General features: G+C 44.1%; 1 protein-coding gene across 4 annotated transcripts in view; it reads left to right on the top strand.

Annotated features, from left to right (window-relative positions):
* Positions 1-18,240, top strand: part of PDZD2 (PDZ domain containing 2) — a 203,151-nt gene that overhangs the window by 53,041 nt on the left and 131,870 nt on the right. For 3 of the 4 annotated variants that reach the window (XM_021380825.1, XM_021380824.1, XM_021380822.1), the window contains exon 2: positions 9,895-10,681. In XM_021380825.1, the coding sequence (XP_021236500.1) occupies positions 10,179-10,681 (503 nt within the window). In that variant the 5' untranslated portion in view covers positions 9,895-10,178. Of the gene's footprint in view, positions 1-9,024; positions 9,772-9,894; positions 10,682-18,240 lie in introns of those variants that run through there. The other variant, XM_021380823.1, reaches the window with a different exon arrangement.

Raw genomic sequence — 18,240 nt, 5'->3', positions numbered from 1 at the left:
AAACATCCTTTAGTTTAAAGGAGGTGCAGTTAACTGGGAAGCAAGACATTCCTGGTGATAATTAGTAAGTGAGCGGTGTTACAACATCATATAGAGCCCAGGCAGGAAAGATCTTCTTGGAAAACCCCTTCTTAAGCTCTGCTTGGCACAAGTGCCTGGGAACACTCACAGCAGGCTAATGTCTAATTATTTCCAGTGCTGAGATCAGTTTAGAGTTGATTAATAGATTTTGGAAATAGTGATATGAAAATCTGTCTTGTTAAATCTGGAAATAGTTTTGCTTGTCTTAATTCAAATTTAAAAAAAAAAAAAAAAAAGGTTTTTTTTTTTTTTTTTTTTTTTTTTTAAAATCTAGCCTTTCCAGTAACATAATAAAATCACAGCAATCCATCTTCCAACTGCATTTAGTTTTTCAGTTTACAGGGTTTTAAGCTGTATGTTTTCTTGGTGTTTATCAAAACTCAATTCAAAAAAATTGTTAGGCACATTTGTTTTTTTATAGAGTCGCAGTATTAGAACATCAGATGTTTGTGGTTTGTTTGTAATTCTGGATTCATGACTCCTACAGACAATGTGGTCCAAAATGAACATGTTATTCGCATTTTCTTGTTTTATGGATAATTATTGCAGAAGTCTTTCCCACAGGAAGGTCTTGAGAAAATGGAAGCATTTAAAAATAATTACGGATACATAGAACGCTTTTTGTCTTAATGTGTTGTTTTCAGTAAGAATTACTGTGTGCAGTAAATTCCAATAGGAGTGTTCCATAAGATACGTGGCAGCTCAGTCCTTTTCCTCAGAAAGGCTCACAAATGAGGGGTTTGGTTTTGTGTGTGTTGAGATGTGGATGCAAGCTTAGTTCAAGATCATATAGAAGTGGATGACATTAGTGAGGGTTTCTGAAAAGTGGGTCACGTTTTTACATGGCTGAATGTAATTTTAAAGTCTAGCTCTGTTATTTATATTTTATGGCTTTAGTTTTGGCTTGTTCTCTGTGTGTATGTGAGTGTGAGGGAGCTATGCTATTTTAAACTTGGTAAGCGGATGTTTCTAGGAATCTGCATACTTAAAATCAGTTTTCTTTTGTGGTTACACAACTGTAAAATAAACCCAGGAAAGCATCACTGACTTTAATTATGGTACTCCATTTCTTTGCTTCTATAAATGATGTCAGAAACAAATTGTCAATATTCTGAAAACTCACAGTGGAGCTTCCCAGCACCATCTCTGCATAGTTCAGCAAATGGAAGAGATCCAAAGGATGTTGAGGCATGTTGGCGTACAGAGGATGCTGAACTGGAGGATGGTATGGGTGCCACTCATCAAGAACTCTTTAAATACAGCTCTTCTATCATTCAGTGAGCTTCCAATGACTTGCTTACTTAAGCAACCTTTTTCTGTTCTGCTACTAAATTTAATAGTATTTAAAGTTCCACAAACAGATGTTTTTCAATATCTGACAGCTATAGACTCTTGATTTGATATGGTCTGGGACGTTGGATTATGTGAGAATTAGATGATTTTAAGTCTTGTCTTGGAAATAAGTTCTTTCATTCTGGTTTGTATGAATGCAAGAGAACATGATTATCTTTCTTCAACACTCAAAGTAACTTCAGCTTAAAAGAATATAGGAAAGATTTTAAAAGTCATTTAGAAATTGCAAAGCTTTTCCACTCTTCCACCCAATCTGTGCTTGGAGAAGAGGCTGGCTGGAGACAGTGTATGTAGAAAGAGGGTGAGGACTGAAGAGAATAATTTGATCATACTAAAGCGCTTCTGTATCAGTGTCAGAAAGAGTTTTAGATTTGATCCTCTCATTAATAATGGATGGCCAGACGGATGCTTCCTCCCCTGCTGTCTTCTTTTTAATTCATCTGAATGATCATGGAAAATACAGTCCTTTGGCTCGAGCCAAGCTGTCTCTCCAGCTTAAAAGCTCGCTGCATTAGTCCCTGAATCTGCTCTCACACCACAGCAGTTTTGGTAGGTTGAAAAATACATTCTGAAGGTCTCTTTGCCAAGCTGAGGAGGTCAAACAACCTAGTTGTTGTTTAGCACGTAAAAGACCAACCAATGAAGCTGCATTGTCATGGCCCCCACTCAGCATTTTCTTACCATGTGCAACATAACTGTATTTGGTTTTCTTTGATTCCAGGCGTGAGGCTGCCTCTATGATTGCTCACCATCCCAAAAGCCCCAAATTAGTATCAGTGAAATCCTGTCATGTTTCCAGTCCAGTGGAAGCGCTTTCAAGGGTAGCCTGGACCATGAATGATGGTATAATTTCACTGACCCGTAGCCATTTGAATGCTGTGTTAATTCTGCTTGTGTTTCAGCGCCTGCAATTTCTCTGTGGTTGTTATGTTTTGGAAATGTGTCTCTCTGTAAGAGCCCCCTTGTAGAGATGCTTATATTTAGTATCTGTATAGAGCTGTGGTTAAAGCCTTGCAGAGACTTCTGAGTAGAAAGAAAGTGTTCTTGTGTATTGTGGGGGAGAAAGACGCTGGGAGAGCATTGATGAAGAATTGTATGGGCATGGAAATAAAGAGGAAATAAAGAGCTTTAGGGCTCCAGGAGTAGCAAGCAACTCCTACCAAGGGGCAGTGGTGGTTTCTGTAGGAGCTGAGGCTGCTTCTCCTGAGCACTGCTGCTAAAGCTCAGTACATGGTGAGGTTTTTAACTTACTTCTGGACCCTTTTTTTTGGCCTCTGTAACATTTTCTGCACAAGTTTTACATTTATAAGTTTCCCTATGTCAGTGTCCTCTTTGTGAACTGTTCTTTGTTCTCAGAGCTTGGGCTGATACTGTAAACATCCTGGCAATTACCAGGGTTGATTTAGGAAGTCTGGATGTTTGCATAGGTCTTTTGATTTTTTTGTTTAGTCAACATAAATACTTGAAAATCAAGGCAGCGAGGAAGGCATTGTGGAGAACCTTCCTGCAAGAGCTGACAGAAAGTTGACACCACATTCACGAGCTATGCTGTACTAGACTTTTCTACGTCCAGTTTTTCTTTGTACATGTTTCAGAGTAGGATCCATCTAATCATATTCACATATCTCTGTATGACTTAGCCACCCACTGCCTTCAGTCAGTAGAGGACAAAGTGCACCTAAAAGAGACTATGCATCTAGTCTGAAGGTAAACAGCTGCCACAGGTCTGATACACGTTTCCTAAGAGTACCTGTTTCTCTTTATTGGCTAGAAAGAGAGTCCACAGTGACAAACTCAGATGGGCATTCAGCTGATGTTATGGAACAGAAATCTGAGTTTCCATATCTCGGTGTTCCTGTTGGTTACTGGTGTTGAGGTCAAACTGGAGGCTGGTTTGACTGTACAGTAAATCCAGCCTTAGGGCTCTTATAGCTGGGTGCAACGCATTGAGGCCATGAGATACAACACGCTGACTGCTATAAAACTCACTGTCAGTTCAAATTTGCTCAGAATCTCTAGAAGCCTGCTAGTGTAAGATTTACATTTTTATGCCAGGTCAAATATCAGTAGTCTTCCCATGGCTTCCCATAAAGCTGACCTGTAGCTGTGCACTCTGGCTAATTCAGCAGAAATATAACCATGTGCCCGTATCTGATTTGTACCACAGGGTAATCCAGAATAAAACAGATTCAGTATTGTCGAAGTGAAGGACAATTAAAATAAAACTGTCCTTCAACAGTGGCACATCTTTTAGTGAAACAGCTCTATTCCGTTCCTAGGTGATATTTTTCCCATTGTTACTTTATTTGCTATTAGTTACTAACTAAAAAGTAGAAGAAATGAAAACTACACTTGAACAGAAATTAATAAATGAGTGTCTTTTGCTGGTAGTGGATTTATTTCTCTGATGCTGAAATGCCCAGATGACTCTGAGAAAACAAGTACAGTGCCTTCATCTACAAATTAAAGACTAACAGTATCTGTCAAACATAACCTTTAAAGCAATTATAAAGTGTTATCACTCAGGGGATAAAAGGAATTTTTAAAATAACTGTATGTATGTTTTTCTAGAACTTTAGGCTAGGCTAGATGTGCCAGAGGGTTTGTCCTGGAGGATCACGTGTTGGCCATTCACACAAATCACCTTTTAAAAGTCAGTAATGGGACATTTTAATGACCCTCTTTATTTCTTTGGCCCCTGTGAGAAGGTGATTATTGCGGCTCTTTACATCACTCCTTTGAAGACATCAATGTAGGAAGAAACAGCTCAGCTTGTCATAAAAAAATCCAGTTGTATGTTTGTCTTAAATATCCATATATGCTGCTTAACAATTCCAGCCTCAACTCTCTTAAAGAAAATATTCTTCCATAAGCAATGATTTAAGATTGCCCTTCCCTAAGAAAGCCAAAGAAAAGCAACCTCCTTTCACTTCAGTCACCCATGTTTAACTCAGTGCCTTGAACCTCAAAAGGTGCACCTTAAGAAAAAATGATGTTACTTCCCGAGTCAGAACTAAAACCTCTCAGAGAATTAGATTTCCAGTTCATTTATGTGGGTGGTATTTCAACCCTTGTGAGCATGTCTTGGGTGGGTGGAAGAACGTAGATAAAGGCTGATTTTTCAGGCTGAAAACGCACCAGAGATGAAGGTGAGAAGAGCTGATAAACACAAAGAGGAGCAGATAGCTGTATAAACTACGTGTCTGTGGGTATGAACTGATTATGAATAGACTGAAGCTGAATTACACATTATTTCCAACTACATGGTGCAGTGGGACACCTTCCCAGCAAAGTAATAGAGGCATAAAACCTCATTACTTGAAGTTAAGATTTGATTAGCTTTATTGGGTGGTGAGAGTTGCTGTGATAGCTGAAGACTGGATTTGATGATGTCCAGCAGGTCCCTTGTGGCTGGCAGCTGGTGTGGAGGGACCAGGCTCCTCCACTCTAGCCAAAGTCAGTCCATACCTTCCAACCAATATTCAACATGAGAAGTCTTTCTAAACTGAGAGCTCATGAGGGAGTCATCCCTCAAGGGTCCTCCTGGAAATGAGCGGTCATTCTGTCCCAGCACCATCATGACCCCGCTATTTGAACAGACTGAAATTATTTCCATATTGCACCCAGAAAATTAAGCAGGATTTCCCCTGTCCCTGTACCCTTCCAGTTGAGAAGTTCTTAGCCTGTAAGCAGTGTAGGTGCAAGATCTTGGTCAGTTTACCTCAACATCTAAAATGCAAACAAAAAAATACCTCACAAGACTACACTTACTGAAGGCCAGGTAGACTGTAAGACTGAATCACTGTCCAGAGAATGGCAACTGGTGGCTCCAGGGGGATTCAAAGCAAGAAAGACGAAGTCTTATTTCATGGAGAGTTAAACCCCAAAGAGGCGCTCCTGTCCACAGCACAAGGGACTTGGTCCCCACAGAGCTGGCCATCCTGACACTGGCCTGGTTTACTCCAGGTGACTATCAATGCCAGGAGGAGCGTAAAGGCAGTCTTCTATATGTAAATTGTATGCTACCTGTGATGCAATGAGACAGGTTGGCAGGTCTGTAACCTACAACAAGCAAGCAAGGTGGTGCTAACTCCTGTAAATAGGCACAAATTTCATGTGTGCTTATACTCTATTTCTGCAGAAGTCAAGAGCAAAAATCAATTGCATCTTAGTGATGAGTTTGCTGTTTTCATCTACTATTTTCTCCTTTGAAGACCAATTTGCCACTACTGTATTTTTTGCTTCCTCCAGCATTGGAGCTGCTGTCCTTACCAGCAGAGATATTTGGTGCAACAGTGAGCCTGACTTTGCAGAGTACAGGGCTGAGTTTTTGCTGAGTTTCCCAAGGCCTGTTGCATATTTCATTGGGAAGGTTTCCTATCTACACTTGTCATTTTTTTTCCCCCAAAACAGAAGGTTTTGTTTGAGAAGATGAAATCCCTTGAAAGTACTCTGTAATTATCTGCATGATTATCATGTCTGATATTGCATATATGGGCACAGACAGGCAACCCACGGTGTACTGATGCCTGTGGTTTTTCCAGTGAGGTGGAGGAATGGTGTTTTGAAGGCTACTAACCTCTGGAGAGGCAGAGCTGACCCTTGTTTTCATCATCCTCCATCTCAGGAGGAGTGTGTGGGTAGGGTCCTCCAGCAGTGCCACTGGATGAGCTCTGCATGGGATGCAGAATACTCCTGAATGCTCTGTACTCACCAAGGGGTTTTGGAGAATCTGAAACTAAAACTGCTTTCAAGGGGTCCCCAGTTCTGCAGGCACCAAGGGAGTGCCTTGGCTCAGAGGACAATTTACAAAGAGCAACCCATAGTGCATCCACCCGAAATTAACCAGCTAAGAGGAAATATCCTTAAATTATTAGACTAAAAAGGATGCTGGTCTGATCACCACTGGAACTGGAATGGCTTTGAACCCTGTGTGGCTGCTGCAAGCCATACCGATGTTTGTTGTTGAAGCAATTACATGGATGTTGTTACAACTTGCTGGATGTTACCAATTATATGGACTTTCATGCTGCTTATTACTAAGGTGGAAAGTGATGCTAAAGGGAAGAATGTAGGAGAGACTGAATCTGTCCCAGAGGCCAAGACAGAATTATCTCTATTCCTTGTTCCTGGCATGTGTGTAACCTGCTGCAGGGACCAGGAGCAGTGGAGTGACCTGAGGTGGTGTCTGATGCCTTGGCATTATTTATCTAAGCAGTAACCTAATTACACCCTGATGTCGTTCATATTCATTATTCCATTATGGACAAGGAGAATAGACTGCTCTTTTCCCCCTTGTAGTTTTGGGGCATTTTTAGGTACCTCACAGGCAAACCTTGGGATGGTGACTATTTTTTCCCTACAACAGCCAGTCTGCACTGACACATATGATTCAAAATAAACTGCATCTCTCCCCAAAGATTTGCTGCCTACTCAACCTTGTCTGTGTGCAGTTTTCCCTTTCTGATATTTTGCACTAGTTCTTGCTTTCTCTTGAACTTTAGCCCAGTTTTCATAGAACTTTTCTCTTTTAAATTTTTGCCAAGATCATTTTGGATTCTAATCTTGTTCTCCAATGTGTCTGCAGTCACTCCCAGCTTCATGTAATCTGCAGATTTAATAAGTGTACTGTCTTTTATTGTCCAGGTCACTAATGAATATGCTGAGCAGAACGAGACTATATAGATCCAGCAGAGCTCCACTCACAGTGTCCCTCTGTTTTCACAGCATACCATTAATAACTACTCCCTGGGTATGGCTTTGTAGTGGTGTCATTTAATCATGTTTCTGTAGTTTATTTACAGGAAAGTTGTTTGAGATCATGTCAAAAGCTATAATAAAGCCCAGATAAATGACATCTAACAACTTCTCTATTATGAAAAGAAATTAATTTGGTTTGATAAGCATTTTTTTTTCCTGTCTCCTATGCTGCTGCTCATATTTTTATTATCTTCCACAGGCAAGCAAACTGTTTCTTTGATTGTTTTAGAGTTCTGTAGAGGATTGAGGCCAAATGGACTGATAAGGCATCCTTTTGCTGCTACTCTTTCTGCCCTTCAAGACGGGCACTGCGTTTGCCTTTTTCCCGAGTTTTGGCTCCATACCTGTCTGAGCTGTCACAGGTGACCATAAGGGAGGTCACAGGTGGCAGGAGGGGAGTTGTCTGAGATTGCTTCAGCCGGTCCTCGAGGGTTTGTTCCATGCAGTCCGAAATATGTGAGTGGGACACAGTGCTGATCTCACTATGGAACAGGGAGAGGACAGTACACCTCTGTAGGGACAGTGTGTCATAGTGCTAACTGTACCAACCCCTTGTGCCTAGCAGGGGAATGTAACTAGGACTGAAGCAAAATCAAACCAACATTGCCTCTTTTGCTGTCACTTCTCAATAACTTCCCCTCTGTTTGAGCAAAACTTTTTTTTAATACTGCCTGTTGGTATGGATATACATAAGAAGGAGACTAAAATCTATTTTTTTTTCAATCTTTTGCAATTTTCATTTCATTTTTGTGCCCTGATGTTTCTCATATTTCTGCTTGAATGTTCACACTATTTTTTAATTCCTACTTGGTAACCTTTTAGTGTCTTTCTTCTTGTCTTTGAGGCAAATGTAGAGCTCATGATGCTGCCAAGCCTTCTGATCCTTATTTTGCATTGAAATGTTATTGTGTTCATGCCTTTTGAGCACAAAATATTGTTTCTTTGAGAAACTACAGCTCACCTTGATTTCTTTTTCCTTTAAACTTCACTGCATGAAATCTTGCCTAGCAGGGTTTTTTTTGGTTTTTTTTTTTGGCCTTTTTTTTTCTGTATATATAGAAGCCAGGCATTTCTGTTTTGCTGTTCCCAATCCCTAGTGTATGGCAGATTTTCATCATTTCACAGTCACTTCTATACGAGTTTCCTTCCACCTTCTTACCCCCAACACATCGTTCTCTGCGAGCACTTCCCCACTGATTATTTGACCTATCAGTTACACAAGAATATTGCTCCAAAGGCATGAGGATGCTCTGTCTTCTGCTGCTTCACTTCCCTAGTAGGTATCTTGTGCTTTTGCTCTCCCATTACCACAGTGTCAGTTATTATCAGGCAGCCTGACCCATTCAGCCTTAAATTAAGTCAGAGATTTTAACTAAGACATAAGTCTTGTACTAAAAGCAATAGATTCATCAGTGCTGCAGTAGGCATCTAATGTATCACAGTGCTTAACTGTGTTTCCTGGTCTATATATGGCTGTACATCACTCCTGCTTTTTAGAGCTATTCCCAGAAACTTTGGATCCAAATTTTGGACTGCAGCATCTTGTAAGTCTGCCTCTATTATTTGTCCAAAGGAGTACTCCAAAGGTGGTGAGGCTCTGGAGGGCAAGGTGTGTGTGGGGAGGCTGGGGGCCCTGGGTGTGCTGGGCCCAGAGCAGAGGAGCTGAGGGGAGGCCTCATGGCGGCTGCAGCTCCTCACAGGGAGCGGAGGGCAGCGCTGAGCTCTGCTCTCTGTGACAGTGACAGGGCCTGAGGGAATGGCATGAAGCTGTGCAAGGGGAGGGCAGGGGGTTAGGGAAAGGGTCTGCCCAGAGGGTGGTAGGTGTGGAACAGGCTGCCCAGGGCAGCGGGCACAGCCCTGAGCTGCTGGAGCTCAAGGGGCATATAGAGAACATTCATTGGGTTTGGATTTGGGTGGTCCTGTGTGGAGCCAGGGGTTGGGCTCAGTGATCCTTACAGGTCCTTTCCAACTCAGAATATTCTGTATTACTGTGATTGTTCATGCTCTTGTGTACTGTTGCTACGGGCTGTTCTGTCTGACACAATGGCAGCTCCACCTGTGAGACTTGTGTCCTGCTTGGGGCTCTTGCTTTCTTCTGCCTGCCAGGAGACAGCTCACTGACCCACGTACATTGTGGAAAATCACTCTTGAAAAGAAGCCGGTCAACAGACTGTGCTCACATCAGGGTTTTTCCTTGTTTCTTAGATTCCCATGATCCTAGAGAACACCTTTCTCTCTCTCTTACTTGCTAGTGCCTGGGTTTGCCTCCAGGCTGTGTTGTAAAGTGGGGAGTTTACCCTCACCGCTCTTCGTGTCACAGGGAAATGGGGGGCCACGTCCCTTAGATGTCTTATTTGCAGGCTGGGTGTAGTTGGCTGTGAGCCAGTCCCTGCCTGTCCTTCAGCATCAGCCAGCTTCAGGTGACGGTGAGAGCAGCGTCACACCGTGTCCCCTCAGTGCAGCAGGCTGTGTTGCGTTATCTGTAGGACTGCCGGTCGGCTGTCTTGTCGGAGAGGTCAGGCGCTGAAGGTGACCTTTTATTCCCTTGCTGAGAAGAGCAGTTGGTGCCCTCAAGTGGTAAATCGCAGGAGAGCGGCTTCGGCCGTAGAAGCCGCTGCGGATGCTGCCCCGGGCGGGGTGCTGGGGCTGGTGGGCGCTGCGGCACTTGGCCTTCTTAACTGTGCAGTTTTCTCCTTGCAGGCACAGCGACTGTGGTGGGAAGGAGACATCGTTCCTGGTGGAGCGGAGATCCTGACGGCGAGGGGTAGACAGACAGAGAAGCTCTGTACTGCTTCATCCACCAAAGTCTGTGGCGTGTCTGCAAGAAGCGTCCCGCCTTGGCCGTGCCTGTGATCGAAGAGAGCACAAACTCTGTCCCCGTAAGATCAGATGGGGCCTGCTTTGGGCATCCATCCCTGCTCCAGCATGGCCCATGGGGGCACAGGGGGCTGCTGCAGACAGCCAAGCCGAGAACTGGGGAGCCGATGAGGGGATGCCTGGAGACGGCAATGCCCATCACACAGGACAACGCGGGGGTCTTTCTGCCCCTCCTATGGCAATGGCTACAGAACAGCCGGCGGGAGGGGGCTGAGGGGGCCGAGCAGAAGCTGTGCCACGCAGCTGTCCAAAAGCTGAGTGAGTACATCCAGCTCAACTTCTCGGTGGATGAGAGCAAACTGCAGGCAGGGAGCTGTGGGGCTTCGGATACGGAGATCTGCACTGTCTACCTGGCTCAGGAGATGCGGAAAACAGAGGTTCTGGGTCTGAGCTTTGGGAACATCCCTGCACTGGGGGACTATGGGGAGAAGCGGCGAGGAGGAAAGAAAAGAAAAGGGCATAAGGGGCCGGTGCTCGATGTAGGGTGCATCTGGGTGACAGACTTGAAGAAGAACAGCCCCGCTGGGAAGTGCGGGAGGGTGCGGCTGAAGGATGAAATCCTCTCCCTGAATGGACAGCTCATGGTCGGCGTGGATGTCACCGGTGCGAGGTAAGGGCTGAGGAGCTGCATGTGGTGCAGGCACGGTTGGTGCTGGTTTGAAGCTGAGAGCAGAGGTTTTGACGTTTGCTTTCCATCTTCTAGGAGAGCTGTGGGCTCCTTCTTAGGGATCTCCAAAAATCAAGTAACAAAAGCACATCACTAGTTAGAATACATCTGCTACTTACACATCCACTGGAAATGTTTGAGGGGTCGTTGTGTTAAAAAATAGTGCACTGTGAGCATCGGAGAGTCTTCACTAAAGCAGGCTTCTTTCTGGGTTTGAATAAAACTTTTTTATTTAAGTAAAAACAACTCAGCAGCGCTGGAAATTTTTTTGCTGGTACATCTTATTTTTCTTGAATCATTTGACTGGAGGAAAGCTTTTTTGACAGCTAAATGTTGTCTGAGACTTTTTTCAAAGCATGAAATTTTGTGTTTTCCAGATTGAAACAACTTCATTTCAATAAATTCCCTTTGATTTTATTTCATCTGCTCTCTTTTGCTGTCTCCTGTCCCAGAAAATCTGCAGCCTTCAGGAGTTCAAATCAGAAGTGAAGGTTCTTGCAATGATACAGATAATTCTTTCTTTTTTACCTTTCAATTTCTGCATGCTGTAAAATCAATTGTGGGCCAGCTTTTCCCTTTGTGGGCTGCTAGACTCACTGACAGTGACAAGACTCATTGGTTATTTATCTGCTGCTTCAGTTGTCAGGCTTGCAAAGCCACAACAGCCTTGACAATGCTTCCAAGTGAAAACCCTGCAAAATGCACAGCCTTTGCTCCCAATGGGCAGTGAACATCCTGCAGTGCTGCAAGTGGGCCTGTGTCAGTGATTTGGGCTGGCCGTTGCTCCTGGTCCTGCCATGTGGCAGAATAGAAGCACTGACCTCGCCATCTGTGAGTGCTAGTAAGGTGAATCCAGCCATGGATTTGCAGATGTGATAACAGTCCTCTGTAAGTTTGAGCCTGTAATTCAATGAGTGTATAAAGATTGGCACTATAACTGCAAACGAGCTGATCACTCGCACTCCCAGATTTGAAAGGTTTTGTGGCAAAAAGTGTATAGTATGCTGCTTCCTCTTTGCCAGATGTCTATTTTCCTAAAATGCAAAGGAATCATCTGCAGAGGCCAGCAATAATGTTATCTTCTTGTTAATGCAAGAAGAGAGACAATGCCCAATGGAGTGCAAAATGTTTAGATATCTGTTCTTATTATGCTATCCCTCAAGGCTTTATTTGGGGTTTGTTCCTTTCTGAAAACTGTGTTATTAAACCAGCAAGATGTGGCTGTTGCTAATGAGAACCATGTGCTCCTTTTTCTCTAGCTGAGATTTTTTTTGCTATTGTAAGGACAGATTTCCTACTTTTTGGTGATATGGGCCAGCATCATTGTTCTTATGATCCCATTTTAGAGTCTTCCACACCCAATTGAGACCAAAATTTAGGGCATCTCTTACTAAAAACATGATTTATTTTCAGCATCTAAAGCATCCATGTTTAACTTAGTCAACTGCTCTTTGACAAAGGTGCTGTTGATGGGTAACAGGTTGGGACCTTCAGGATGCTCTGGGTTTGGCAAGTTTGATTTTACTTCTCCAGGAGCAGGCTAGTAGCCTCAATGCCATGTCCCATCTTGTTCCTCTGATCTGCTCCAGGATGCTCTGGAGTTTTGGAGGTGCTGGAGCAGATCCAAAGAAGGGCAACAAGGCTTGTGAAGGGCTTGGAGAATATGCCCTATGAGGAGTGACTGAAGGAACTGAGGCTGTTTAGTTTGGGGAAGAGGAGGCCGAGGGGAGACCTTATTGCTCTCTTCAAATACCTGAAAGGTGATTGCAGCGAGAGCGGGGTTGGTCTCTTCTCACTGGTGACAGGTGACAAGACAAGGGGAAATGGCCTCAAGTTGCGCCAGGGGAGGTTTAGATTGGATATCAAGAAAAACTTCTTTACAGAAAGGGTTGTTAAGCACTGGGACAGGCTCCCCAGGGAGGTGGTTGAGTCACCATCCCTGAATGTGTTTAAAAACTGTTTGGATGTGGTGCTCGGGGACATGATTTAGCGGTGGGTTGTTAGAGTTATGGTAGTATAGTTAGGTTGCGGTTGGACTTGATGATCTTGAAGGTCTTTTCCAACCCGAGAAATTCTATGATTCTGTGATTCTCTGCTGAGGGCCTCAGAGACAACTCTGCATTGGTTTGTAATAGGTAACATCAGCTTGCTTTTTGGACAGCCTGTTTCAAAGCAGCAGCTATCTTAGAGTATTGCTCTATTGCTGATATGGTGGAGGCTTTTCCAAGCGGTTTCTCAAGCTGCTGGGGCGGGACCGCACATTGAATGGAGATACCTGGAGTAGTCCTGGCTCAGTTTTGTCTGCCTAATCACTCCCCAAATGGGAAAAAACTCTTCCAGATTGAGATGAAAGTGTATGAGTGCTGCGGTTTGCAGTGTGGTACACTTCACATAGGCTTTGTGTGGTCAGCAAAGTTAAAACCTTGTGCTCTGAAAATGCGGAGGGTCTCACAGCATTTCTTCTTTCATGGAGGTTGAGCGGGAATGTGAGCAGCGTTAGCATAAATGTGAGCATGTACATGGTCTTTGGGTCATCCAGCTCCATCCTGCCACGTGCCAAAGGGCTAAGCCAGTGTGCTGGACAATGGGAGAGGAGAGGTATGGGTGCACGGTCCCTTCTGCTGACCATCCTATGGAGGCAGTCATTCTCTAGAGGATGCAGAAAACATGACGGGAGCTGCAGCTGACTGGGTAGCCTTGGACAGATTGGCTTTAAAAGTACTCCGAGAGTAATATATATATATATATATTGCATTCAGTCAACTTGAACTTTAGAATCAAACTATTAAGTTCTTTTTTTCTTCCACAATCAATAATTGCTTTGCACCTCATCTAGCCTCTCTCCTACAGTCTCTGTGCAGGGAAGGAACAAACTGCTCCTGGTGTGGGGCTCTTTCAGCACTGCCTGGGGCAGGTCCTGTGTCTGCAGTCCTTGGCTCCTGAGCAGTGACGGGGTCAGGCACTGTGTAGAAGAGCAATGTGAAGTGTCTTGTAGGGCACCTCTCATCTGTCACCCTCTGCTTAGGAAGCCAAATCTGGTTTGACTTCATAAGATAACTATTACTTATTTAAGTTCCAACTGATTGACGTGAAAACAGCAGAAACAAGTTGGTTATTGCTGAGCTTGTTTCTTTTTTTTTTTGTTTATTTTCACTTAGGGAAACGCTGTGCAGTAATATAATTATCAAAGGTCTTTTCTTAACAGTGTATTATTATTTAGAAAGGAATGGTGTAGGTGGTGTGTTTTTGTTGTTAGTGACTGAGGGAAAATTATTGCTCTCTTAAGAGTTAGCAGATAGTGTCTATCAAATACAATTGCAGGGAAATGAGCTGTATTGAAGTACTGAATAAAGGTTAGTCAAAACCCTGTGTATTTATGTATCTTCTGTCTGTAGAACTGTATCTCCAAAACACATGGGTTATTTTTCCCCAGGCAACAACTTCCCAAGTATTTTGGAACTAATCCTCTCATTTTGGGCAATTACTCATTCACTGGAGGGAGGCTGTTCATATTCCTGCAGATGACAGATGAATCCTTCCCTTCTTGAGCATGACTGAATGGGCATTCATTGAGAAAGTCCTGGGAGGACTGCAAAAGAATTATTTTGCCATGAATATCATTCACTTTGAAATATTTGATCATGACCCTCATCAAGCATAGCTGCAGTGCTTGGACAGGGCTATTATGTACATCTAATCTTTACAATCACTGCTTACTAGATTTCCAAATTCCAACTGTTTTGGAAAGAAAGCAAAGTAAGATACATTTCAACTGTTGACAGTGTGGTATAAACATGAGATATGATTATCATTTTGTCATTGAGGAAACCCAACCACGTTCCCCATCTCCAGAAATGGCCAAACATTGCCATGTGTGGAAATACAGTCAGATAACTGCCTGCCTTCTTCTTACTCCACAATCTGGAGTAGCTTCCAGAAAATGAACAGATAAATGTTTTGACAGCCGTAACTTTGTGTGGCCTTTTCTTAGTCTCTCCTCCTCAGCCAGTGTCCTGGGGGACTTGTGCGGACTCCTCCCTGGCATGAAATATGGCATGCTGAATGTCAGGGGAAATCAGTTTATTTTTGAAGATGCTGAGAAAGATTTTCAGAAATCAGACATGCAATAGAATAGAGAATGAGCTTTAAAGTGTCTGCATTGAAGGCGAAGCTTTGACCTTACCTAAGTTAGGGCCTTTCAGCAGAGGTCTCTCCGGGGGGCTTGCTGCTTCTGTATGTCACATCTGTGTGCTCCAAGACAGCTGAGAGTATGAAGGCAATGTCCTGGTCCTTCTAACAGGTCAGTGCTATTCTCAGTAGATGCACAATGCATGGACATCCCAAACACAGTCCCATTTCTCTGTAAGTGGTAGCAGCTGATTACAAAGCATGATACTGAGCTTCTAACCAAATTACAGGTGTCAAAATAGACAAAGCACTTTGTGCTGCTTGCCTGCAGCAGTCAATAACAGCACTGGGCTGCATGTGCACTTGGATGAAACGTTGAGTCCTCTATCAAAACAGTCCTTACTGGTGCTGGAAATGCAATAGGCAGTCCCTGGCTGTATTCAGAGCCAAATTCAGCTCTGAACAGAGGTCTTCAGGAGAGTGCTCTTCTTCTTTGCCTCTTGCTGGGAGCTGTGGATGCAAGGAGATACAGGGGGAATGGGAGTGGAGAATGGGGACCTTTGTTGCATCTGAGCAGAGCTCCTTGAAAATTTGACGCTGTACTTTGAAAAGTGATGTTTCAGTGCACTTTTTATTGAGCTCCTACTTCCCCACGAGTTTGAACTGAATGACTTTTCCATCACAACCTGCTTTGCGCTTATCCCCACAACAGAGTTTTCCTTATCAGGATGAAAAACTCCAAGTGCAGTCACTCTCTGTTATCAAAGTGCAGTGCTCCAATTTCACATTTTCTATGGGGCACTGCTTCCTACCGTGCTGTGGGTGAGATGCTGCTGCTGCAGAGCTTGCTGTAGCTGCTTTGGGACCCACGGTTGTCATTGGAGCATCTGCGGAATTTTGCAACGCTTTGTTACTCTGTGGGGTGCTCAGAGCACTGCCAGGTGCTCCGGCTGGTGTGTGGGGATGGTGAGCAAGGTTTAGTTTAAATGATGCCCTGTAGGCGGTAGTGATTTCGTCCTGATTTGATGTGTGGTGAGACAAACCATGCCCTGGGCTGTGCTCCCTCTGCTCATCAGCTGGGGGCCCTCAGCTGAAGCTTTTGGCAATAAACCCATTCTTTGGCAGGGTCAGGAGTTAGGACATACGAAAGCACACAGTATGGAGGAAGAGGAGGTTTTCAGGTTTCTCTGCCTGTGTATTAGACTTACGTTTCTCTGGAAGTTACTGTGGATTTGCATGCTGCTCAGCAGAGCAGTCTCCTTTATATATCCCTCTTCTTGGGGAGAAACCATCCCAAGAAAATACCTCTGGTCATCACAGAATGCTTTCTCTCACCACCTTCCCACCTCCTGGGCATGTCAGGTTGCACAGATCAAATACTCTGTTTTGCTTTGTTTCCTCACCTCCTTCCCAAAACAAAAGTGCTGCCAACACAAAGTGCTGCTCAGTGTAAGCAGCTGTACTGCCTGGTGTTAGTAGGGCCTTCTCCTGGTTATGTTCATAAGAAAATATTTTTGTTTTAATAGGAAAACAAATGGAAATGTATCCTGGCCCTTTGCCCTTGGCCAAGGGGCAAACATTTATGTGGGAGCTCCTTGTTAAAATATTAACAGCACTGACTACACAGAGAAAAACAAGCACAGTGGTCCTGGAGAGCACAGCCTCCAAATGCAATCTCAGGGAATAGATTTCTCATAACTGACCTAAAAAATGCCCCCAGTCTATTGTGGGGTTGAATTTGTTTCCTTTATTTTTTATTTTTATCATATTAACAATCTTCATGCTGCAAAGTGATGGATCAGGGCACAAAGGCTGGGACCTGGGGCTCATTGTCAGGGGCACAGATAGTCAGTGTAGGCTGATGTGCCCTCTGAACCTAAGAATGGAAAATAAGCAGCACGCAGAGCTCTTGGCTGGAGGGTTTCTCCTCCTGTTGAGCTTCTGTGAGCAGAGAGATGGTGAACGTGTGTGCTCAACCTGTGCAAAATGGGAGGAAACCTGTGAATTTTGGTTCTCAGACACAGCAGGAGTCTCACTGCACTCTAAAAGCCTTGTATGCCAGAGCACGGAGCCATCTCTGTGGCAAGGCTGCTGTGTTGTGCTCTGATACTGAATACTAACCATCTCTCTTAAAATATGACAGGACTAAGGAATGAAGAAAGAGATGTTGTTCTTCCCTTCCTTTATGTCTTCAGGAAAGACAGTTATGGGCAGACTTAACCACACATGTTAAGAAGTAAATTGCTGTGCAGAAATGAGCTTTATCCTAAATCCTCTCTCAAGAGCAAGAGACTTAAGCAGAAGGTCACTAATCCCCAGACTCAGCAGAGATCATTTAGCTTGTTTGTCGTCTTTGCTGTGTTAATCTGTGTGTGGGTTCGCCCTGCTTCCCTTCCGCACCCTCTGGTTCCTGTCTCTCTCTCAGCCTCTCCATGGTGACTCCAGCCTCTGTGGAGCTGTGGACCATCATGCTTGAAGCAATGTTCTGCAGCATCCCAACACTCTAACTTCCTCAACATCTTTCCAAACCCCACTTCTTTCCATCATATTTGTCTTTTTCCTCAGCTTGGTTTTACCTAGCAACCCTAAAAGATGCTAGTGAGACTTGTTTAAATAGCTCCTGTCCTACAGACGTTCACGTTTTCTCCAAAATTTTGGGAGCCTTCTACACACTGTTGCCACTGAAAACAGATCTCACCTAATTCTGTAGGAACTGCGATACAGAGGGAATACATGAATAATTAGGCAGCATCCCCAGGGCCATCTGCAGCAAATGCTCCCCAGCTGTGGCTCTGCACACTTTGCTTTCAGAGGGATTGCATCAAGCTTGAAAAGACTCACAGAGGTTGGTGGCGTTGCCTTTGGAGGTGGAAAAGCTTCAGAGATGACAGAATGGGTTGTCTCGAGCATTTTGGGGGAATATTTTTGTTTTGTTTCAATGAGCTAGAAGGCCATATCCTGTTGTCAGGTGTAGGACTATGCATCTCCTTTTAATTTGATGTGCTGGCCATGCCATAATTACAAGAGCAGAAGACCACTTCTTGGGAGGGAGCTCTGTCCTCCCAGCTGATCTGCTGTGGGAACAGCCTGCTTGGGTTCTGTCGTTTGTCCCTGACATCAAAGTGAGAGCAAGAGCCCTTTTCCATCTTCAGTGGGCTTCCAGCCCTGCATGCAGCAGGCATCTTATGCTCTAAAGTCATTGAAACAGTCAGGATGCAGCAGAACTCACTAATTGGCAAACTGCTGTAATGCACAAAATAGGGTCACTTTTCTCCACCACCCAGGCAGGGAGCAGGTGAGGCCTTCAGCCACAGAAGGATAATTTCACAGCCTCCTCAGCAGTGCATTTGCTAGCACAGTACAGTGCTTCAGTC

The sequence above is a fragment of the Numida meleagris genome, chromosome Z (assembly GCF_002078875.1).
Source record: "Numida meleagris isolate 19003 breed g44 Domestic line chromosome Z, NumMel1.0, whole genome shotgun sequence".
Lineage (NCBI taxonomy): Eukaryota > Metazoa > Chordata > Aves > Galliformes > Numididae > Numida > Numida meleagris.
The sequence above is the reverse complement of the archived record's forward strand: the minus strand, read 5'-3'. Positions and strand labels throughout refer to the sequence as shown.